General features: G+C 44.0%; 2 protein-coding genes across 4 annotated transcripts in view; one reads left to right on the forward strand and one right to left on the reverse strand.

Annotated features, from left to right (window-relative positions):
- CDK19 (cyclin dependent kinase 19) overlaps positions 1 to 25,559 on the reverse strand; it is a 589,804-nt gene that overhangs the window by 149,245 nt on the left and 415,000 nt on the right. The window lies entirely within an intron of this gene.
- Positions 4,403 to 8,825, forward strand: LOC134911533 (putative nuclease HARBI1). Of its 2 annotated transcripts, XR_010176646.1 has the most exons (5): positions 4,403 to 5,187; positions 5,271 to 5,643; positions 5,956 to 5,977; positions 6,978 to 7,613; positions 8,744 to 8,825. XR_010176646.1 is itself a non-coding variant. In XM_063919694.1 (4 exons), the coding sequence occupies exons 1-3, from the start codon at positions 4,443 to 4,445 to the stop codon at positions 5,957 to 5,959; spliced, it is 1,122 nt and encodes a 373-aa protein (XP_063775764.1). In that variant the 5' UTR covers positions 4,403 to 4,442; the 3' UTR covers positions 5,960 to 5,977; positions 6,978 to 7,838. The 2 variants fall into 2 exon arrangements, 1 of the variants encoding a protein (XP_063775764.1); XM_063919694.1 differs by lacking the exon at positions 8,744 to 8,825 and having other exon boundaries at positions 6,978 to 7,838.

A 25,559-nucleotide genomic window follows, 5' to 3' on the forward strand; every position in this document is an offset into this window, starting at 1 on the left:
TACATACGTACGACATTAGTGCAAAACTGCCAAATTTAAACCAACACGTAACTGGCAAACGAAAACGAGGAGTGGCGGAGGCGTGGCGGAGGCGAGACTTCGCAATGCTCCGACATGGGCGTGAAAGTGGGCGTACAGTGTGGGAGTATGCAACTCGCAATGGGCGTGTTTTTCGCAATTATACCTTGTCGCTGTTAAATCTAACATAGGAAACCGTAGCAACCTTCACGCAGCAGCCGAGTAGGTCTGCAGTTACTCTACATTAGCGAAGTACTGTTACCAAGTGTGTATGCAGTAATTAGCTGTTAATTGGAGAGCACATTCATCTGATGGCCAGTTACTAGCTAATTACTGCGCAGATGAAAGTTAGCAAATAGCAATTGTCTGAACCCACATTACATGTTTATTCTACTCACATATAAATCACACACACTGCCAAATAAGGTTGTTTGTAGTGTTATTGTTGGTGTGTAAACATTTTAATTATTTTTTAAATGTTTGTAAGAATAACAAATACAAACAAGTGAAATAAAAATTTAAATGTAAAGCTGCAACATTTTTGCTAAAGAAACCGACAACCAAATAATGCAGCATACCCTTTCATTTTGTCAGAAATGTAACATTAATTTTGGTTTATAATATTTGACAATGTTTTAAATGATGTCCTGTTGATCAATACATAAATCTAAAAAGTGTTGTGTCAGTTTACTTAATATGGACATTAAAGTGTGGTGCAAAGCATACCTGTATTTGTTGGATGATGCAATTTTGTTGGAGAAATTGCAGATTGGTCCACAAGTGTCTATATGCTGACCTAATTTTTCTGGAACTAACATTTACCTAATGCATTACCTTGAATAAATTGCACAATTTTGAATTAATTTTTTTTTATTAATGTAGTAAGATTTCACAACATGAAAACAACATGGCTACACGTGAGTCTCACAGGCAGAGATGGACCAAGCAGCAAGCATATGGCACTGACACAAATGATAGAGCAGAACTTAGTACTTAGTGCTCTGCAAAAATCAGCTTCTGACTAAATTATAATTTGTAATCATAAATAATACATATTACACACCCTGCCACACAAACATTTTGACACAACTGAGAAAGAATTAGGATCCACCACACAAACACAACAATACATAGCACACTAGTAAGAGGAAGATGGCTCAGGTGTTTATACCCAAAAACTCACAGGCTACAATACCTCCAAACATAAATAATACATTTCACTAAGAGGGAGTTATCCATTCTGGCCACACAAGCCAACTCCAAAATAACATAGAGGCAACATCAAAAACATGGGTGCTGGCCATCTGGAGAGACATCACTTTCTTTTTTTTCTCCCCGCCTGAGGCTGTTCTTCTTGGCTTGGTCTGCAGAGCGACCTTCGTTGGGCCTGCCCAGTGGCCTGTTCTTCCTGGGCAGGGGCAGGGGAGGGAGCCGACGTGGGTGGCTCTCTGCCACTGTGGGCAAGGGAGACAGCGATGGCCTGGAGCCCTTGCAAGATGTTATTTGCAAGGCTTTGGAATGAGGAGGCAAGTTGTTCTTGGCCCTGCCTGATCTCTACCAGACCTTGGCAGAGTTGAGCAACACCTTGCTCAACACTGGTTCGGTGCTCAGTGAGCCGGACAGCTATCTGGCTTACCTCCCGGAGGATCCCGTCTTGAAACGCATTTAGGCTCTCACCATACCTAGCGATTTCAAGCAGGATCTCCGGGATAGCAGAGGGTTGGGTGGGGGGGCCAGTAGGAACCTGCAGAGGTGGGATTTGTGTCCCCACACTGCCAGACCCACTAGGTCCCTCCACCTCAGCCTCAGCCACATAACCCTCCTGTGACTCAAACTGATCATCCCCCTGTGCTGTGTTTTGTGGCAAGCAAATAGAAGAATGTGTGGGAAAAGAGTACAATAAAAAATTAGATTTAAGTTTATAAATACTGTTTAAATTGCAGACAAATACATGTGTAAACTTACCTGGCAAGTCATGTCCCGTCAGGATCTCAGGCAGGTCCGTGTCCATATTAGACACCCCTTGGCCCTCCTCATAACTGACACAGGCCATCGCCATCTCCTCCAAGTCTGTAAACTCCACAGCGACAGATGGTCCTCCCCCTGTAGCCCTTGAGGCATTCCACTCCGCAGACCTCTTTGCCTTCAGGCGGGATTTGAAGTCGGCCCACCTACATATGTATTGTGAAAGAGGGGCAAAGTAGAGTATTATTATTTGTGTATGTAAATATCTAGGACACATGTTCTGCTTCTGTTTGCTATACATAACATCACATGTCACTACATTTTTAAGACAACTTAGCACCGAAAAAGGACTGGCAAGATGCACTTACCGTCGTCTAACTTCCTGCGATGTTCTGACGACAGAGCCAACTTCATTCACAGAATGTGTGATGTCCCTCCAGATGCGATCTTTTGTAGCAGCACCCATGTTTTTGGGGCCTCTATGTACTTTGGACATGGCTTGCGTGACCAAGACACGCAACTCCCTCTTAGTGAATGCTGGCTGTCTTTTCTTACGTCTGGAGGTAGCCTGTGAGGTTTCTTCCTGCTGCTCCTCACCATCTTCCTCCTCACTAGCAGCTTCTGTCTGTTGTGTTTGTGTGGCTAATGCTGATTCCTCCTCAGTTTGTCCAGTATGTGTGTGTGGCAGGGTATCCCCACTCAATTGTTGGGGCTCAGAAGCAGACATTTGCAGAGTACTAGGTCCTGCCTCTTCACAATCCGCAGAGGCGTATTCCAACATCCGTTTCTGGCACTCTAGGCGTTTTTTCGCCAATGCCATCTGCTGCTCTGCAATGCGGGCCATCTCTGCTGCTATTTCCTCACGAGAAGCCATGTTTGCGATGACGTGTGTACGCCGAGGTGTGTGCTTATTTATACCTACGGGCGGGGCGTTCATTCACACAGGTGTACAGTGTTAATCTTGGTAATGATTGCACTGCTTATTTAAGGGCCTACTTTGCACGCTGTGAGTGTTGGTAGTTTGGAGTTTGTATTTGTCAGTTTGGAGTTTGTTGTGCTGTGCGTTAAGGTGCTATTGTGCTTTTCAGAGTGAGTAATTGTCAAGCATACATTTGTCCGTTTGTTCGCGTTTAGAATATAGACGGTATAGCATTATTTTTGCGAAAATCCGTTTGTGAGTATTCGTGCATTCGTCTTGTTCCTAATGTTTTTTACAAATTATATTTTTGACGATTATTTGTAATTATTTTTTACACATATATATTTGGTTTCTCCATTTTTTAAACTAAACCTGTGCTTCAGTGTTGCTGTTGTGTGGACTAATGTTACTATGTTGATCTTACTGTAATTGTTGTTCTCTTGTAGGTGTATTTTTCTGGGTGAAGTAACCCCTTTTTGTTGTTTTCAAGGAGTGTGATTTAGAACTCAAATTTGACTGTTGTTTTCTTTGGAGCAGGTAAGTGCCCTTGGCCTGTGTTGGTGCCTGTTTGTGTTAATGGTCTCTATGTTGTTTTTAATGTCATTTTTGTTCTCTTGTAGGTGTATTTTTCTGGGTGAAGTAACCCCTTTTTGTTGTTTTCAAGGAGTGTGATTTAGAACTCAAATTTGACTGTTGTTTTCTTTGGAGCAGGTAAGTGCCCTTGGCCTGTGTTGGTGCCTGTTTGTGTTAATGGTCTCTATGTTGTTTTTAATGTCATTTTTGTTCTCTTGTAGGTGTATTTTTCAGGGTGAAGTAACCCCTTTTTGTTGTTTTCAAGGAGTGTGATTTAGAACTCAAATTTGACTGTTGTTTTCTTTGGAGCAGGTAAGTGCCCTTGGCCTGTGTTGGTGCCTGTTTGTGTTAATGGTCTCTATGTTGTTTTTAATGTCATTTTTGTTCTCTTGTAGGTGTATTTTTCTGGGTGAAGTAACCCCTTTTTGTTGTTTTCAAGGAGTGTGATTTAGAACTCAAATTTGACTGTTGTTTTCTTTGGTGCAGGTAAGTGCCCTTGGCCTGTGTTGGTGCCTGTTTGTGTTTGTTCAAAGTGTTTTGCTTATGTTTGTCTGCCATCTTGATAAGAAATGTTAAATTTATTTCAAGGATTGTTGTGCAAAGTAGTGCTGTTCTTGCCTGTACTAGCTACTAAAGGGATAACTTTGGTTGTTGTGTTGTAATGGTTTTTTTTTCCTATTTTGCTTAATTTTTTTGAAGGTGTTTGTGATGTGTTTGATGCTCTGAGTATATTGTTTTTTATATTTATATTAAAATGTTTATAAAATATGTAGGTTTCTAACTTTTAAATTTTTTATACCCTTTTTGGTATCATTTTCATTTTGATCCGGAATTGAACACAGAAAATATGTCTTATGCTCCTGCAGTAAGTTGACACACCCTTTTTTTAAAAATGTTTTGTTGTATATTTTTTGAGGTTTGCTTTTGTCTTATTCAACATATCTGTTATATTTTTTTAAAGTGTGTGATGTCAGTGTTTATCGCAGCAGAAGCCCTACCTCCCCAACCCACGGCAGCACTCCCACCCCAACCGCCAGCCCCACAACCACAACCGGCTCCTCATCAACCAAGGCAACGGAGGCGTGCTAGGCCACCAATTTTCCAACCCCGTGTCCTACTTTTTGGGATGCCAGATGATGTTGTTGTGCGTAGATACAGGCTGCCACCACATCTAATCCTAGACACTCTCTCCATAATAGAGAGTGATCTGGAGTCTTCAATTCGGTATCCTACAGCAATACCACCATTGACACAATTCCTTGCTGTGTTACATTTTTTGGCTACAGGCTCTTATCAGCATGTGGTTGGAGACCTGGCTGGCATGTCGCAGGGCCAGTTCAGTAAGGTCCTGCGGCGTGTCTGCCAGGCTTTCCTAAAGCGTGTGAAACAATTTATTGCTATGCCTTTGGATGTTGGTGCCCTAGATGTGGTGAAGCGGCAATTTGAGGAAGGTGGTAGTCGCTTCCCACATGTTATTGGGGTTGTGGATGGCACACATGTAGCTATTCAGCCACCAAGACATAATGAAGAAATTTTTAGAAACAGGAAACTGTTTCATTCTCTGAATGTAATGGTTGTTTGTGGGCCATCCCTCCAGATCCTTTCCCTGAATGCAAAGTTTCCCGGAAACTCCCATGATGCGTATGTCATTAGACAATCAGGGATATGGCACAGATTAAGATCAAGTCAACGAGCAGACATGTGGTTATTGGGTGAGTTGGCCCACTATTTTTGGCCTGAAATTACTAATTTTTTAAAAATATACTCTTTCTAATTTGTTATTCTCATCAAACAGGAGACCGTGGATATCCTTGCACCCCCTGGCTCATGACTCCTTACCGTAATCCCAGGCCAGGACCACAGACGGCATTTAACTCCGCGCTTACTGCCACTAGGCAGCTGGTGGAGCGCACAATTGGGGTCCTTAAAGGCCGGTTTCGTGTGCTCCACCGCACTGGTGGCGACATCATGTATTCGCCGGAGATGGCAAGTAAACTAGTGGTCCTGTGCGCTATACTACACAACATCGCGGTAAGGAGTAGCGTAGAGCTTCCTCAGACAGAGGAATTGCCTGATGAGGAGCCAGGGGTTGTCCGACACTTCGGTGGGGGGAGTGTTACACGGAGGGGGAGCGAAGTCAGGGCAAGCATTGTTGCAGAATATTTCAGGTATAGTTTTTTTTTATTATTTTTTTATTCTAACACAAAAAACACAGTATGCTTATGTTCATTTTTTAATGTTGTATTTTTTTTAAGCTATTGTAAGGTCATTGTGTAATTATTTTGGTGTGTGTGAATCTTTTTTTTTTTGTTTAAAAAATATCCGTAAACAGGTTAAGCTTACAATGTGTTATTTGCAAATATAATAATGTTATGTTGCTAAATAGTGTCCTTATTTGTTTTCTTACCTAAAAACATGTTTTTTTAAAACAAACACACAAACAAATGAAAATGAATGTTGACCACTTTGTGACTGTCCAGCTGAATGATCACACAAACTGTGGTGAGTACACAGATCTTTTTAGAAATTTAAACTAAACTGTGTGTGTGTCTGTGTCTGTGTTGGGGTTGTATTTTTTTTTTTTTTTTATTCCTTCTGCGACTGTGTATTTCCGCTCGTGCGATTTAACACTCTGCTCTTCCCAGCATTGCAAAGATCAATAAAGTTATTAGAAATGACAGCATAGATTTTGGACCAATCACATGCTAACAGACACTATAAATATATGCCCAAATAAGGAAAACGCCATTGCCATGATGCGTGCGGCACCTTTCACCAGGCGGGAGCTCCGCGTCCTGGTTGCGGTGATGGACCGCCGCGTAGGCCGCGTTGGGCACTTCATCCCAAATCGGGTTAAGCGCGAGGCCTACGCGGAGGTCCGCCACCTACTGCGGTCTCGCGTCCGCAGCAGGCGGACAATCATCCAGCTGGAGAGGAGATGGAGTGATCTCCGCAGGAGGACTCCAGAACTGTTGGCGGAGATCCGCCAGCAAATCAGGGAAATGCATGCACGCAGTAAGTTACATTACATAAGATTATTAGCATAAAATTTGCAAATTTACACTAAGTGGTAGGCTAATAGCAACACTGAGTGAACAAATTTAAAAAATAGGACAGTGTGTGTGGTTAGGGCAAACAGTACTGACTGTGTCAAAGTGTTACCAAACAAGTGCATGTTGTACAGAATGAATACCCAGGCAGGAAACTGTACACAAAAACTTGATCAGTGGTGTCTATATAATAAGGTGGCTTGAATAGTGATCTGGTGATGTTGCCTAGACCAATCAATATGACTCAATGGAATAGATTAAGGAATGAGCGTCCAAATATTTTTGTTGAAACATTTTGGTTGGTGGGGCCAACATGAAGAGGATTGTAAAATGTGTTGTTTAAAACAAAAACAAAAATTGCGTTTTTTACATGGAACAGAACAGTGTAATTTACAAATGTTTAGTATGTTATTTAACATGCAAATAAAATTTACCAACAAATATCATTATAGGACGACCACAACGGCAAAGACAGCCAGTGAGCCCACATCAGGCAGCTTCTCAGCCCCCTTCCCCTTCTCACTCCCCCTCCACTTCCCAGTCCCCCTCCCCTTCTCACTCCCCCTCCACTTCCCAGTCCCCCTCCCCTTCTCACTCCCCCTCCACTTCCCAATCCCCCTCAGCTTTCCACTCCCCCTCAGCTTCCCACTCCCCCTCAGCTTCCCAGGCACCCTCAGCTTCCCAGGCACCCTCAGCTTCCCAGGCCCACTCCCCTTTCCACTCCCCTTCTCAGCCCACCTCTCATTCTCTTTCTGTGACCCCTTCTCCTCCTTCCCAGTCCCCTTCTCCTTCTACTTCCAACTCCCCTTCTCAGCCCCCCTCACCCTCTATTGGCCTAACATTCTCTCCGCCCCCCTCGCCCTCTCAATCAGACCCACCCTCAGAAATTAGTTTCCCAAACCCTCCTCCTTACCCCATCTCTCCTCCTTCCCCAAACCCTCCTCCTTCACCCATCCAGCCTCCTTCCCCCATCCCTCCTCCTTCACCAATCCCTCCTCCTTCCCCCATCCAGCTGCCTTCACCACCCACAGAATGGGCAGAAGAAGCCCCTGATGGGGTCAGTGATGACACTAATGTTGCTGAGGAAAGTAAGTGTTTTTACATTTCAGTTCAAAATATGACCTACTTACACTTACAATGTACAAACATGCACTGTTGTACTGTTTTAAATCAGCTAGCAAGGTACACATTTTCATTAATTATTGATGGTGTGCATGTTGCATTGATATTTTTTAGAGTATCATTATATGTAGTGTTTATGTGTGCAATGTGTTGTGTGTCCACTCTAGGTCGACACTAATTAGTTTGACAGGGTTGCCAGGACTACATAGTTTAATATGTGTTTATTTTTAACAAAAACATTTATAGCTGAGTGCAGTTTAGTATGTTGTTAGTCTTTAACACTTGTGCCTCTCTATTCATAATGTTTGCACTTTCAAAACACATGCTTCACTTTGTTAGCAAGCAGAACAACACAATGATTTGTGGTGTTAAAGTTACACTCACAAAATGCTAATTTGTAACAATTAAACCTGTTTTTCCTTATTTTGGAAACTGGATTTACATGGATTGTGGGCATGCTAGGATATGTAGTCCTTCTGAAGATGTTGATATGCAGTGTGATCATGCAGGACCAAACCTCCTTAAATTTAATTCACTTCAGTCCAGATGTGAATGAATGGCAACATGGTGTTACATTTACTAAGATGGTAGTTATGTTTAACATGGGATGTTGACCATAGCAAGCAATAATATTCTAAATTAAATTGTTATGCCCACTTTTACAAGATAACATGTTTAATTTGTTTGTTTGCTATGGTCTACTTCCCATCTTAAATTTAACTCCCGTAGTAGAAAATGGACAACATGGTGTGGTTCACTTTCTAGTTTAAAAAAAAAACATTGCTGAGCAGGATTGTGTATTATGCTACTGATTTATCCTTAAAGCAGCCATGATGTAGTCACTTAGGCATTAAAGCAGGCCTGTCCAAACTGCGGCCCTCATGCTGGAGAAAAAATACACATCCCAGCATGCCCTGACACAGATTTTGCATTATCTGACCACAAAACTGGGAAAAGGCATGCTGGGCGATGTAGTTTCACAACAGCTGGAGGCCAGCAGTTTTGACATGCCTGCATTTAAGTGTGCTTTGTGCCTTTCTTGGATAATAAGTAATGTAATTCAGTTATTAATGTTTCTGTTGCTTCTTAATTTCAGATGTTGCAGTTGGAGATCCTACAAGTTTAGGAGGCATTATTGCCAGAATGCGCCAACACCTGCATGGTGTTGTCATGTGTCTGGATGAATTGCAAAAATTTGCTTGATTTTGTTTGTTTTAAAAAAAAATTAATGTTTTTAAAAATAAAAAAAATAAAAAAAAAATGATTCAAGTTAACCGGGTGTTGTGCTTATTAATGCAAAAAAAGATCAGCAGAATGGCAGGCAGAAATAGTTTACATTAAACATTACTCACATGTAACGTAAGTTTAGAATTAAAAAATGAGTTAGGAGATTATTGTGTTAATAAACATGTAAACACCTTCATTCACAAACAACATCTTTTAAAAAAGATATACAAATTTTTTAAATATAATAGTTTTTAAAAAAAACACTTTTACATGTTGATGGACAATTATGGCAACAAAGTGTTAATCTGGTTTTTTGGCCTGACTTAATTGTTTCGGAACATTATCAATCATTACACTAATTGGATTCGTAATTGACAAGGGCTTGTGTACTTTAAAATGAAAGGGGTAATTTCACTTAATCGCAAAAACAAAAAAAAAATGGCGTTTTACCTTAAAAGTGTGTAATTTGTAGGAAAAATGAGTAAATCTACTAAAATTTAGTATTTTTACAATGAAATATGTGTTTTTGCAAAGGATTCGCAATGCTGCGATGGTTTCGCATTACTGCGATGTCATTTTGCGTACGCCCACTTTGTGTAATACTGCGTACGAATGTGCAAAAATACGTTGGGGGCGGATGTTCGCAAATTTACTACACTAACGCAACTTTGCGAATATGTTGTGCGACCGAAAAAATGAGCGATCAACTCGGAATGAGGGCCAAGGTGTAGTTGGAAAAAGGCAATCTTCTACAGACATACAGCAAAAATTGCTGTCAGTTACTGGTACAAAGATGAAGGCCTCATACCTAGTGCCATTTTTAAAATGTTGTTATAGATGAACTGTATTTTTAAACGTGGTTTATCAGAACATATATCAAGCGCAAATAAAATGTGATATCAATTTATACAAACTTAAAATTGCATATGAAACATCAGTGGGTTTGAGGCCTCACCAACATGGACCTTTGTCCTACTAGTACAACTGTAGTATTTGCTTACCTTTTCATCAGTAGAGTAGTAACTACAAGTTGTTAACAGCATGATGTTTGTATAGTTAATATAGGTTTATTTTCCACCAGTAGATGTTAGGAATGCACTATTGTGTTTTTAAAGGAATTACGTCTATTATATGCTTTTATTATAAGCCATTGAAAAGAACTATGCAGGTCTGTTATCTAATCGGTTCTATTCTGTTGCAGCAACAATGCAATGGCATCATTTGAAAGAAGGGAAGTCGCACTGGAAAAAAAATTAAATTCCCTGTTTCAGAAACAGGAAAATACCACGCAATGTTTTTAACTAATACTAATAGAATTGATGTATAATACAAAGTAAGATAAAAACACAATTAATTTTCATTTAAAGTAAAATTTTGAAATTACATATTTGTCAAAACCTATTTGTATTCTATGCATGCGCACTATACACTGGGACAATGCTAGGGTCTCCTAGTGACCCTAGTACCCATAGTGTATTGTTCTGCCGGTTAGAGACTGTACACTGCCCTCCTCCTCTTTTGATGCACCCCTGGTTATACATCTTCCAGTTATGGTTTTTGGTGCACACAGACCAATGGGTCTATGCAGGCCTACACCACACACTCAGCACCCATGTTCTTCAATACTTAACTCCCTGGAGTCCAGGATCTGCAGCACAGAGCTCCACAAATCACCAAGAAAATGGTACAGCATCCATTTTATCAGCAATCTGCTCATGCAAAGTGGAAAAATCGCCAGGAAAATGGTCAGTGCACCATTTTCCCAGAGGCCTATGCATGTGCAGTAGACTCCTCCTATCATAACACACCCCTACAAAGAAGGCTATGGTAACACTAGTAACAGCTGTAGTGGATATGGTGACACTAGAAGCAATAATTTCTAGTGTCATACCTGTTCACATTAATTATGCTAGCACTGAAAATGCTACTAAATCCATATTTGCCTATATTTAATACTCTCCTATGGGAATATGCAGGGTGCCACGAATCACACCATTTCTCCCCAGCTGTGCTATGATGTGATTAGTGCAATGGGAAATGGGGCAGGTGAGATCCAGAAGGTTGTTCTACTATCCCAGGAGTGTTGGAGAAACCCCCAAAATTTGGAAATCTACCAGACATTCCAGAAGAGTAAGCAAGTATGACTTACTGCCAGTGGGGACAAGTCCTAAAAGGTACACCAGAGACAATAAGATACCAGAGAGAGATTTCAAGTAGGAAGACTTTTCTGCTCCAAATGCATCTCTGCAAAAGTACAAAGCTAACATTGTAAACCTAGTCTGTTAAAAATATATATTGACCTTCCCTTTAATAATATAGGGCCAGATTCAGAACTGTACGCGGTGTACACACTTACCTTTGGGTTTGCGTACAACTCTGAATCAGGGCCATAGTATTAAACAATATTCTTACACATCCTATAAACATGTAAGTGTATTCTGTAGAGAATGGTCTAAGAAATGCATTCCCGTGGGAATAATTCTTGCTTACTTCCTCAGCCCATTCTTCATTGTTCTACCCCAATGCTTGCACTCTGATAGCACAGCACAGTAGTCCAAAAATAAGCTTCTTATTATGATGTACACAATGGAAAATGCCCTCTTCTCAAAATCTGTTTGAGTGTTGTTGTAACACTGTGAAAAGTAAAAATATTAGAAACAAAATTATTTCATTCCAGAAAATGTGTGTAAGCACGTTTGTGTACGGTAGTGTAGTTATGTGTATTAAAAACTGTAAAGTACATATAATGTTTTTCTTCTTTTTATTTTTCAGCACCAATGTAAAGTAGGGGTATTAAGCCATGTTCTCAATAAGACATACCTACCAAAAGCCTTAGTCTCAGAAATTCCTTGCAGACTTCTTCCAGGTGAGTAGCCATTACTTTATGAGGTGGGCTGAGCAGGTCTTGATGACACAATTAATAGTGAATTGAAGAATCATGGCTTTATATAATGCAACAAGGGGTGTATGTAAATCACACCCACAGAGTAGGAAATTATGAAATAAGATGACATTGTTGTTCTATGTCAAGTTTTAGTACTACCATGTTCTCAATTCTCATATGCACATTTTCAGTGATTCAAGTGATAATACTAAAGTATTGTTGAAGCAGGTCAGTATAAAGTGTCATGTCATACCCCCATTTCTCCTACTCCTTTGATTGTCTAATTTAATTTGCCTGCACTTTCTGTACCGCCACTTCTAAATTTCCCCTTGACAGGGAACAGATCAGCTGACTGGCATTCAGGATGCCAGCAGTCGGAATATCCATACCTCCCAACTGTCTCGATTTTGGCAGGACAGTCCCGTTTTTCACAATCTCTCGTCCCGCTGTCCCACCCGCGGGTCGCAGTGTCCCGCGGGTGGGGGGGCAGTTGGGATATCCCCCCGTCACTCGCTGCTCTGACCATTATTATCTTTTTTAAGGGGTACCAACAAATCTTTCCCGGTCATTTTAGAATATCTTTGGAGAATGACCAATGATTTATGAGGATTTTTTTGCAGTGTAAAAATAAAAAAGCCAGTATTTACCATTCACACACTGGCTTATTTATAATGGGTGCAGTGTGTGCGGTGCACATGGTCCCCCGGGGGTCCAGGGTGGCCCACACCGCACACCCATTAATTGAAATACCCTCCAGAGTCCAGCGGCGCGGTAGCAACATTTTCCCGGTGTTTCGCACGTGCACAGTAGGAAAATCACTTGGGAAATGGCAGCCGCGCCATTTTCCCAGATATCTGTGCATGCGCTGTAGACTCTGGGACAGCACTAGGATCCCCAGAAGAGTGGAGGGGGCCCAGCCAGAGCCTGCACACGGGCCTCCTCCTTTCTAGAAACGCCCCTGCATTCACAAAAAATGCATCTCTCTGCACATGTTACATGTGCCCCACCTGCTATGAAACATGGTTTTGCCCAAATGCTAACTTTTTTGGTTCGCTAAGAACTCTGAGTAACCCCCTTTGGTTTTGTTTTTTGATGTCTACAAGTTGATGATCCCTGACTAGTAAGGATTTTAGCTGCCACTAAAAAGACTTTCAAAAGAATTATTGCTTACAGTGATATTAATGCTAGAGGGAAATACATATATATTGCAGGGGACGATTTCAGATCTTGTTTTCCCAGAATGGCGGGGCTCAGTGAGATCTATTCAGGGGAATAAGGAGGCAGGACACCCTTCAGCTCTCTAGTTGACTTACACTAAAAACACAACTCTAGTTATTTATATAACTCTAGTTATTTATATAAAGTAACACTTCTATGATTGAGAAGTTGCTGGATAAAATGTTAGTGACAACCAGTGGTGCAAGTAGAATTTTTTTCTTAGTGTTACTGAAATGGTCACGTGTCATGAGGGGGCGTGTTCACACAAAACTAGAGGAGTGGCTACATGAAAATAGGGGCATGGTCACATTATGTCATACACCGTAATGTCCCCTTACACATTATGCCCAACACCGTAATAATGCCCATTACACAATATGACACATACCGTAATATTTATTACACATTATGCCACACACTGTAATGCTTATTACACATTATGCCACACACCGTAATGCCCATTACACATTATGTCAGACACCGTAACACCCATTACACATTATGACATACACCATAATGCCCATTACACATTATGCCACACCGTAATGACTTACATATTATACCACACACCGTAATGCCTATGACATATTATGCCACACACAGTTATGCCACTGACACCATTTTATGTCCCACACACAAAAATGCCCCTTATAAATTATGCCCCTGCGTACCACCACCATATTTCTTAATGGTACTCCGTACCACCCTACTTTCAGCACTGGTGACAACTCTCAAGGAAACATTACAGCCACACAACTGTGTCAGTACTTCAATGGGATAGCTCAGTTTACTTTATGTAAGTTGGCTAGGGCCTGTTTTGGAAACATGCCACAGGGTTGAAGAACATTCTACTATGCATTACTTTCGCTGTTGCTGGATTTAACAAAAAAGCTTAGGCCTGTGCATTAAACTAGAGATGAGCGGGTTCGGTTTCCCTGAATCCGAACCCGCCAGAACTTCATGTTTTTTTTCACGGGTCCGAGCGACTCGGATCTTCCCGCCTTGCTCGGTTAACCCGAGCGCGCCCGAACGTCATCATGACGCTGTCGGATTCTCGCGAGGCTCGGATTCTATCGCGAGACTCGGATTCTATATAAGGAGCCGCGCGTCGCCGCCATTTTCACACGTGCATTGAGATTGATAGGGAGAGGACGTGGCTGGCGTCCTCTCCGTTTAGAATTAGAATAGATTAGAGAGACACTTGATTTACTAATTTTGGGGAGCATTAGGAGTACTCAGTAGTGTACAGTGCAGAGTTTTGCTGATAGTGACCAGTGACCACCACTTTTATTTATAATCCGTTCTCTGCCTGAAAAAAGCGATACACAGCACACAGTGACTCAGTCACATACCATATCTGTGTGCACTGCTCAGGCTCAGGCCAGTGTGCTGCATCATCTATATATATTATATATCTGTCTGACTGCTCAGCTCACACAGCTTATAATTGTGGGGGAGACTGGGGAGCACTACTGCAGTGCCAGTTATAGGTTATAGCAGGAGCCAGGAGTACATAATATTATATTAAAATTAAACAGTGCACACTTTTGCTGCAGGAGTGCCACTGCCAGTGTGACTAGTGACCAGTGACCTGACCACCAGTATATAATATTAGTAGTATACTATCTCTTTATCAACCAGTCTATATTAGCAGCAGACACAGTACAGTGCGGTAGTTCACGGCTGTGGCTACCTCTGTGTCGGCACTCGGCAGCCCGTCCATAATTGTATATACCAGTGACCTAACCGTGGTTTTTTTTTCTTTCTTTATACATACATACTAGTTACGAGTATACTATCTCTTTATCAACCAGTCTATATATTAGCAGCAGACACAGTACAGTGCGGTAGTTCACGGCTGTGGCTACCTCTGTGTCGGCACTCGGCAGCCCGTCCATAATTGTATATACCACCTAACCGTGGTTTTTTTTTCTTTCTTTATACATACATACTAGTTACGAGTATACTATCTCTTTATCAACCAGTCTATATATTAGCAGCAGACACAGTACAGTGCGGTAGTTCACGGCTGTGGCTACCTCTGTGTCGGCACTCGGCAGCCCGTCCATAATTGTATATACCACCTAACCGTGGTTTTTTTTTCTTTCTTTATACATACATACTAGTTACGAGTATACTATCTCTTTATCAACCAGTCTATATATTAGCAGCAGACACAGTACAGTGCGGTAGTTCACGGCTGTGGCTACCTCTGTGTCGGCACTCGGCAGCCCGTCCATAATTGTATATACCACCTAACCGTGGTTTTTTTTTCTTTCTTTATACATACATACTAGTTACGAGTATACGATCTCTTTATCAACCAGTCTATATATTAGCAGCAGACACAGTACAGTGCGGTAGTTCACGGCTGTGGCTACCTCTGTGTCGGCACTCGGCAGCCCGTCCATAATTGTATATACCACCTAACCGTGGTTTTTTTTTCTTTCTTTATACATACATACTAGTTACGAGTATACTATCTCTTTATCAACCAGTCTATATATTAGCAGCAGACACAGTACAGTGCGGTAGTTCACGGCTGTGGCTACCTCTGTGTCGGCACTCGGCAGCCCGTCCATAATTGTATATACCACCTAACCGTGGTTTTTTTTTCTTTCTTTATACATACATACTAGTTACGAGTATACTATCTCTTTATCAACCAGTCTATATATTAGCAGCAGACACAGTACAGTGCGGTAGTTCACGGCTGTGGCTACCTCTGTGTCGGCACTCGGCAGCCCGTCCATAATTGTATATACCACCTAACCGTGGTTTTTTTTCTTTCTTTATACATACATACTAGTTACGAGTATACTATCTCTTTATCAACCAGTCTATATATTAGCAGCAGACACAGTACAGTGCGGTAGTTCACGGCTGTGGCTACCTCTGTGTCGGCACTCGGCAGCCCGTCCATAATTGTATACTAGTATCCAATCCATCCATCTCCATTGTTTACCTGAGGTGCCTTTTAGTTGTGCCTATTAAAATATGGAGAACAAAAATGTTGAGGTTCCAAAATTAGGGAAAGATCAAGATCCACTTCCACCTCGTGCTGAAGCTGCTGCCACTAGTCATGGCCGAGACGATGAAATGCCAGCAACGTCGTCTGCCAAGGCCGATGCCCAATGGCATAGTACAGAGCATGTCAAAACCAAAACACCAAATATCAGTAAAAAAAGGACTCCAAAACCTAAAATAAAATTGTCGGAGGAGAAGCGTAAACTTGCCAATATGCCATTTACCACACGGAGTGGCAAGGAACGGCTGAGGCCCTGGCCTATGTTCATGGCTAGTGGTTCAGCTTCACATGAGGATGGAAGCACTCAGCCTCTCGCTAGAAAACTGAAAAGACTCAAGCTGGCAAAAGCACCGCAAAGAACTGTGCGTTCTTTGAAATCCCAAATCCACAAGGAGAGTCCAATTGTGTCGGTTGCGATGCCTGACCTTCCCAACACTGGACGTGAAGAGCATGCGCCTTCCACCATTTGCACGCCCCCTGCAAGTGCTGGAAGGAGCACCCGCAGTCCAGTTCCTGATAGTCAGATTGAAGATGTCAGTGTTGAAGTACACCAGGATGAGGAGGATATGGGTGTTGCTGGCGCTGGGGAGGAAATTGACCAGGGGGATTCTGATGGTGAGGTGGTTTGTTTAAGTCAGGCACCCGGGGAGACACCTGTTGTCCGTGGGAGGAATATGGCCGTTGACATGCCAGGTGAAAATACCAAAAAAATCAGCTCTTCGGTGTGGAGGTATTTCACCAGAAATGCGGACAACAGGTGTCAAGCCGTGTGTTCCCTTTGTCAAGCTGTAATAAGTAGGGGTAAGGACGTTAACCACCTCGGAACATCCTCCCTTATACGTCACCTGCAGCGCATTCATAATAAGTCAGTGACAAGTTCAAAAACTTTGGGTGACAGCGGAAGCAGTCCACTGACCAGTAAATCCCTTCCTCTTGTAACCAAGCTCACGCAAACCACCCCACCAACTCCCTCAGTGTCAATTTCCTCCTTCCCCAGGAATGCCAATAGTCCTGCAGGCCATGTCACTGGCAATTCTGACGAGTCCTCTCCTGCCTGGGATTCCTCCGATGCATCCTTGCGTGTAACGCCTACTGCTGCTGGCGCTGCTGTTGTTGCCGCTGGGAGTCGATGGTCATCCCAGAGGGGAAGTCGTAAGCCCACTTGTACTACTTCCAGTAAGCAATTGACTGTTCAACAGTCCTTTGCGAGGAAGATGAAATATCACAGCAGTCATCCTACTGCAAAGCGGATAACTGAGGCCTTGGCATCCTGGGTGGTGAGAAACGTGGTTCCGGTATCCATCATTACTGCAGAGCCAACTAGAGACTTGTTGGAGGTACTGTGTCCCCGGTACCAAATACCATCTAGGTTCCATTTCTCTAGGCAGGCGATACCGAAAATGTACACAGACCTCAGAAAAAGAGTCACCAGTGTCCTAAAAAATGCAGCTGTACCCAATGTCCACTTAACCACGGACATGTGGACAAGTGGAGCAGGGCAGGGTCAGGACTATATGACTGTGACAGCCCACTGGGTAGATGTATGGACTCCCGCCGCAAGAACAGCAGCGGCGGCACCAGTAGCAGCATCTCGCAAACGCCAACTCTTTCCTAGGCAGGCTACGCTTTGTATCACCGCTTTCCAGAATACGCACACAGCTGAAAACCTCTTACGGCAACTGAGGAAGATCATCGCGGAATGGCTTACCCCAATTGGACTCTCCTGTGGATTTGTGGCATCGGACAACGCCAGCAATATTGTGTGTGCATTAAATCTGGGCCAATTCCAGCACGTCCCATGTTTTGCACATACCTTGAATTTGGTGGTGCAGAATTTTTAAAAAAACGACAGGGGCGTGCAAGAGATGCTGTCGGTGGCCAGAAGAATTGCGGGACACTTTCGGCGTACAGGCACCACGTACAGAAAACTGGAGCACCACCAAAAACTACTGAACCTGCCCTGCCATCATCTGAAGCAAGAAGTGGTAACGAGGTGGAATTCAACCCTCTATATGCTTCAGAGGTTGGAGGAGCAGCAAAAGGCCATTCAAGCCTATACAATTGAGCACGATATAGTAGGTGGAATGCACCTGTCTCAAGTGCAGTGGAGAATGATTTCAACGTTGTGCAAGGTTCTGATGCCCTTTGAACTTGCCACACGTGAAGTCAGTTCAGACACTGCCAGCCTGAGTCAGGTCATTCCCCTCATCAGGCTTTTGCAGAAGAAGCTGGAGGCATTGAAGAAGGAGCTAAAAGGGAGCGATTCCGCTAGGCATGTGGGACTTGTGGATGCAGCCCTTAATTCGCTTAACAAGGATTCACGGGTGGTCAATCTGTTGAAATCAGAGCACTACATTTTGGCCACCGTGCTCGATCCTAGATTTAAAGCCTACCTTGGATCTCTCTTTCCGGCAGACACAGGTCTGCTGGGGTTGAAAGACCTGCTGGTGACAAAATTGTCAAGTCAAGCGGAACGCGACCTGTCAACATCTCCTCCTTCACATTCTCCCGCAACTGGGGGTGCGAGGAAAAGGCTCAGAATTCCGAGCCCACCCGCTGGCGGTGATGCAGGGCAGTCTGGAGCGACTGCTGATGCTGACATCTGGTCCGGACTGAAGGACCTGACAACGATTACGGACATGTCGTCTACTGTCACTGCATATGATTCTCTCAACATTGATAGAATGGTGGAGGATTATATGAGTGACCGCATCCAAGTAGGCACGTCACACAGTCCGTACTTATACTGGCAGGAAAAAGAGGCAATTTGGAGGCCCTTGCACAAACTGGCTTTATTCTACCTAAGTTGCCCTCCCACAAGTGTGTACTCCGAAAGAGTGTTTAGTGCCGCCGCTCACCTTGTCAGCAATCGGCGTACGAGGTTACATCCAGAAAATGTGGAGAAGATGATGTTCATTAAAATGAATTATAATCAATTCCTCCGCGGAGACATTGACCAGCAGCAATTGCCTCCACAAAGTACACAGGGAGCTGAGATGGTGGATTCCAGTGGGGACGAATTGATAATCTGTGAGGAGGGGGATGTACACGGTGATATATCGGAGGGTGATGATGAGGTGGACATCTTGCCTCTGTAGAGCCAGTTTGTGCAAGGAGAGATTAATTGCTTCTTTTTTGGGGGGGGTCCAAACCAACCCGTCATATCAGTCACAGTCGTGTGGCAGACCCTGTCACTGAAATGATGGGTTGGTTAAAGTGTGCATGTCCTGTTTTGTTTATACAACATAAGGGTGGGTGGGAGGGCCCAAGGACAATTCCATCTTGCACCTCTTTTTTCTTTTCTTTTTCTTTGCATCATGTGCTGATTGGGGAGGGTTTTTTGGAAGGGACATCCTGCGTGACACTGCAGTGCCACTCCTAGATGGGCCCGGTGTTTGTGTCGGCCACTAGGGTCGCTAATCTTACTCACACAGTCAGCTACCTCATTGCGCCTCTTTTTTTCTTTGCGTCATGTGCTGTTTGGGGAGGGTTTTTTGGAAGGGACATCCTGCGTGACACTGCAGTGCCACTCCTAGATGGGCCCGGTGTTTGTGTCGGCCACTAGGGTCGCTAATCTTACTCACACAGTCAGCTACCTCATTGCGCCTCTTTTTTTCTTTGCGTCATGTGCTGTTTGGGGAGGGTTTTTTGGAAGGGACATCCTGCGTGACACTGCAGTGCCACTCCTAGATGGGCCCGGTGTTTGTGTCGGCCACTAGGGTCGCTAATCTTACTCACACAGTCAGCTACCTCATTGCGCCTCTTTTTTTCTTTGCGTCATGTGCTGTTTGGGGAGGGTTTTTTGGAAGGGACATCCTGCGTGACACTGCAGTGCCACTCCTAGATGTGCCCGGTGTTTGTGTCGGCCACTAGGGTCGCTAATCTTACTCACACAGCTACCTCATTGCGCCTCTTTTTTTCTTTGCGTCATGTGCTGTTTGGGGAGGGTTTTTTGGAAGGGCCATCCTGTGTGACACTGCAGTGCCACTCCTAGATGGGCCCGGTGTTTGTGTCGGCCACTAGGGTCGCTAATCTTACTCACACAGCTACCTCATTGCGCCTCTTTTTTTCTTTGCGTCATGTGCTGTTTGGGGAGGGTTTTTTGGAAGGGACATCCTGCGTGACACTGCAGTGCCACTCCTAGATGGGCCCGGTGTTTGTGTCGGCCACTAGGGTCGCTAATCTTACTCACACAGTCAGCTACCTCATTGCGCCTCTTTTTTTCTTTGCGTCATGTGCTGTTTGGGGAGGGTTTTTTGGAAGGGACATCCTGCGTGACACTGCAGTGCCACTCCTAGATGGGCCCGGTGTTTGTGTCGGCCACTAGGGTCGCTAATCTTACTCACACAGCTACCTCATTGCGCCTCTTTTTTTCTTTGCGTCATGTGCTGTTTGGGGAGGGTTTTTTGGAAGGGCCATCCTGCGTGACACTGCAGTGCCACTCCTAGATGGGCCCGGTGTTTGTGTCGGCCACTAGGGTCGCTAATCTTACTCACACAGCTACCTCATTGCGCCTCTTTTTTTCTTTGCGTCATGTGCTGTTTGGGGAGGGTTTTTTGGAAGGGACATCCTGCGTGACACTGCAGTGCCACTCCTAGATGGGCCCGGTGTTTGTGTCGGCCACTAGGGTCGCTTATCTTACTCACACAGCGACCTCGGTGCAAATTTTAGGACTAAAAATAATATTGTGAGGTGTGAGGTATTCAGAATAGACTGAAAATGAGTGTAAATTATGGTTTTTGAGGTTAATAATACTTTGGGATCAAAATGACCCCCAAATTCTATGATTTAAGCTGTTTTTTAGTGTTTTTGGAAAAAAACACCCGAATCCAAAACACACCCGAATCCGACAAAAAAAATTCGGTGAGGTTTTGCCAAAACGCGTTCGAACCCAAAACACGGCCGCGGAACCGAACCCAAAACCAAAACACAAAACCCGAAAAATTTCAGGCGCTCATCTCTACATTAAACACAACAGTATGCACAAAGTAAATCTACTGTTGTATTTAAGGGAAACCTAAACTAACCAAACAGCATACTTTTGGGACTTCCCTCCTGGGAGTCTAAAAGATGTACCCAGGGGCAGATAGGACTGGAAAACCAGCCTGGGAAATTTATGGAAGCAGCCCTAATGGGGCTGTGGTTTGATGAGGGGGTGGGGTCTGTTGAGTGGGGCGGGATCCCTCCACATAGGACCTGATTGTACGCAAGTGCAGCTTTCATTGCGTCTCTTGCTGCAGACCAGGGGCGGATTGGGAACTAAAAGTGGCCCTGTAAAATTTCGTAAAAGTGGCCTGAAAGGGGTAGCACAAGAGGTATAACATACCGTGTAGCCATGGCAGCATCACTGGAAGGCAGAGATGACTTACTATATAGATGGAATAACAGACTGAATGGGGACAATGTAGTGTACGAAGTGTGGTGGGCTGCCTGTCGTGTGTTTGTGTGTGTGTGGGAAGGGGGGGGGGCACGACAACACATAAAACAGGCCCCGCAGACACACCAGCCTACCAGGAATCTTCTTGGTGAGCCCTATGGCCAATCCACCCCTGGATGTACCCAATTAGTAGTATTCTGGACCAGGGCCACCGAAACGTACAGCGTTCCTGGGAGATAAAGAGAGGATGTGGCCAACCAAGCCCACTGTGAAAAAATGAAGGAAAAATACTACGCATGCCACCGATTCACCGCAATGCATGCTCTGGTGAAAAAATGTATCCTTTTAGGCCCCTCGGACAAACCTGGCAATTAGTATCTACTTGCAATTCCTGTTCTACTTTAGACTGTTCCAGGCAAGTGTAAAATAATAATAGATTTTAGACATAGGGGTAAATTTACTAAGATTCGTATTTTCCCGTTTGAGGTCAAAGTTCAATCACGAATGACATCGAAAGTGTAAATATGCAACTTTTTGAATTGATTACGACTAATTTACTAAGCTGCCGTATTCTGCATTTTCGGTTTTTCCGATGTCGATGTCATTCGTTTTTTTAGGCAGTGTTTTACGTGAGTGACTTGTAAAACACTGCCGACTTTAATACAATGAATCTCGGCCGGATCTGAGAGATCCGTGCAGGGCTTCATTGTGCACCTTGTAAAAAAAAAAAAAAAAAATGTTTAAACTTAAAAAAAAAATTGCGTGGGGTCCCCCCTCCTAAACCAAACCAGCCTCGGGCTCTTTGAGCCGGCCCTGGTTGCAAAAATATGGGAAAAAATTGACAGGGGTTCCCCCATATTTAAGCAACCAGCACCAGGCTCTGCGCCTGGTCCTGGTTCCAAAAATACGGGGGACAAAAAGCGTAGGGGTCCCCCGTATTTTTGAAACCAGCACCGGGCTCCACTAGCTGGACAGATAATGCCACAGCCGGGGGTCACTTTTATACAGTGCCTTGTGGCCGTGGCATCAAATATCCAACTAGTCACCCCTGGCCGGGGTACCCTGGGGGAGTGGGGACCCCTTCAATCAAGGGGTCCCCCCCCCAGCCACCCAAGGGCCAGGGGTGAAGCCCGAGGCTGTCCCCCCCATCCAATGGGCTGCGGATGGGGGGCTGATAGCCTTTGTTGAAAGTAATGAATATTGTTTGTAGTAGCAGTACTACAAGTCCCAGCAAGCCTCCCCGCAAGCTGGTACTTGGAGAACCACAAGTACCAGCATGCAGCGGAAAACCGGGCCAGCTGGTACCTGTAGTACTACTACTAAAAAAATACCCCAATAAAGACATTACACACACACCTTGAAAGTATAACTTTAATGCATACATACACACCACCATATACACATACTTACATTATGTTCACACGAGGGTCGGTCCTCTTCTCCAGTAGAATCCATGGTGTACCTGTTGAAAAAATCCTACTCACCAAATCCAGTGTAGAGGGCTCCTCGGATAATCCATTTGTAATCCACGTACTTGTAAAAATAAAAAAACGGGACACCCGACCACGAACTGAAAGGGGACCCATGTTTTCACATGGGACCCCTTTCCCCGAATGCCAGAAACCCCCTCTGACTGATGTCTAAGTGGGTTTCTTCAGCCAATCAGGGAGCGCCACGTTGTGGCACCCTCCTGATCGGCTGTGTGCTCCTGTACTGTATGACAGGCGGCACATGGCAGTGTTACAATGTAGCGCCTATGCGCTCCATTGTAACCAATGGTGGGAACTTTGTTGTCAGCGGTTGACCGAAAGTGACCTCACCGCTGACCTCAAAGTTCCCACCATTGGTTACAATGGAGCGCATAGGCGCTACATTGTAACACTGCCGTGTGCCGCCTGTCATACAGTACAGGAGCACACAGCCGATCAGGAGGGTGCCACAACGTGGCGCTCCCTGATTGGCTGAAGAAACCCACTTAGACATCAGTCAGAGGGGGTTTCTGGCATTCGGGGAAAGGGGTCCCATGTGAAAACATGGGTCCCCTTTCAGTTCGTGGTCGGGTGTCCCGTTTTTTTATTTTTACAAGTACGTGGATTACAAATGGATTATCCGAGGAGCCCTCTACACTGGATTTGGTGAGTAGGATTTTTTCAACAGGTACACCATGGATTCTACTGGAGAAGAGGACCGACCCTCGTGTGAACATAAGGTAAGTATGTGTATATGGTGGTGTGTATGTATGCATTAAAGTTATACTTTCAAGGTGTGTGTGTAATGTCTTTATTGGGGTATTTTTTTAGTAGTAGTACTACAGGTACCAGCGGGCCCGGTTTTCCGCCGCATGCTGGTACTTGTGGTTCTCCAAGTACCAGCTTGCGGGGGAGGCTTGCTGGGACTTGTAGTACTGCTACTAAAAACAATATTCATTACTTTCAACAAAGGCTATCAGCCCCCCATCCGCAGCCCATTGGATGGGGGGACAGCCTCGGGCTTCACCCCTGGTCCTTGGGTGGCTGGGGGGGGGACCCCTTGATTGAAGGGGTCCCCACTCCCCCAGGGTACCCCGACCAGGGATGACTAGTTGGATATTTAATGCCACGGCCGCAAGGCACTGTATAAAAGTGACCCCCGGCTGTGGCATTATCTGTCCAGCTAGTGGAGCCCGGTGCTGGTTTCAAAAATACGGGGGACCCCTACGCTTTTTGTCCCCCGTATTTTTGGAACCAGGACCAGGCGCAGAGCCCGGTGCTGGTTGCTTAAATATGGGGGAACCCCTGTCAATTTTTTCCCCATATTTTTGCAACCAGGGCCGCCTCAAAGAGCCCGAGGCTGGTTTGGTTTAGGAGGGGGGACCCCACGCATTTTTTGTGTGAAAAATTATAACATTTCCCACCCCTTCCCACTGAAAAACATGCACGGATCTCATGGATCCGTGCATGCCTATACAAACACGGGATAAAAAAGCAGGTCTGTTTTTTTTTAGCACTTTTTCACGATTTGTATTTCATCACGGCAGTGTTTGGCTATTGTCGGCAGTGTTTGTGTTTTGCACTTTTTAGTAAATTCCCGATTTCTACCAAATTGCAGGCGTATTTGACCGATGGTGTATTGATTCGTGATTTTTTCCTAGGACTTCCAAAATATTACGAATGCCCTCATCACTGCCGTGATTTTTGCTTAGTAAATTACCGAGATGACACTTTGAAGAAAAAACGGCATCTCGGTCAAAATCGGGACCTTAGTAAATATACCCCATAGTATTCAGCTATATGAGCAAGTGTAGGCTATAACATACTTTTGCTGGTTGCAACTGGTCTGCAAACTCACAGTTAATAATAAGTGTAAATATAGAACGCTATTACTATTTGAAGATACATATGACAATAAATCTCAGTGACCCATTTTCCTTATCTACATATTTTTATAACACTGCACAACATTTTCTATGCCATCTCATTAAGGAAATGATCTCTCTGGCAAAAAAAGCTCTAAATAGAACTACATATATATAGAATTTATATATATATATATATATATATATATATTTTTTTTTTAATTATTATTTATTTATATAGCGCACACATTTTTTACAGCGCTTTACTGAGAAAATGTAGCCATTCACATCAGTCCCTGCCCCAGTGGCGCTTACAATCTATGTTCCCTACCACATGCTCACACATACACACTACAGTTAATTTCAGTTGCGAGTCAGTTAACCTATCTGTATATTTTTGGATTGTGGGCGGAAACCACAGTAGAGTACAGAGTACAGGAGAGTACCCACAGGAAATCCACACAGGGGCAAGGGGGGAATTGAGCCCAAGAACTAAAATGAAATGTCCACCACCCATCTCAGATTTTTACGATTTTTTTTTTAAGTTAAGAGAGGATGTCAAAACAATTATTTCTGTTAAATATCTCGACTGTCTGGCAATTTGTTTTTAACCACTTGCCTGGCATGGTCGCATCAGATGCGACCATGCCTGCAAGTGTTCTATCTGACCTGGTCGCACAGGATGCGACCAGTCAGATAGAGAGTGTTAGCATCGGCAGGGAAGAGAAACTTCCCTCCGCTGCTGCTGTCAGAAGGACCGGAAGGTTCCTCTGCCTTCCTGCACTCTCCCCCTGTGTCTGCCGTGCTGCTGATCACTGCTGATCGGTCAGGATCCCCCCCTCCA

This window comes from Pseudophryne corroboree, chromosome 4 (assembly GCF_028390025.1).
Source record: "Pseudophryne corroboree isolate aPseCor3 chromosome 4, aPseCor3.hap2, whole genome shotgun sequence".
Taxonomy (NCBI): Eukaryota; Metazoa; Chordata; class Amphibia; order Anura; family Myobatrachidae; genus Pseudophryne; species Pseudophryne corroboree.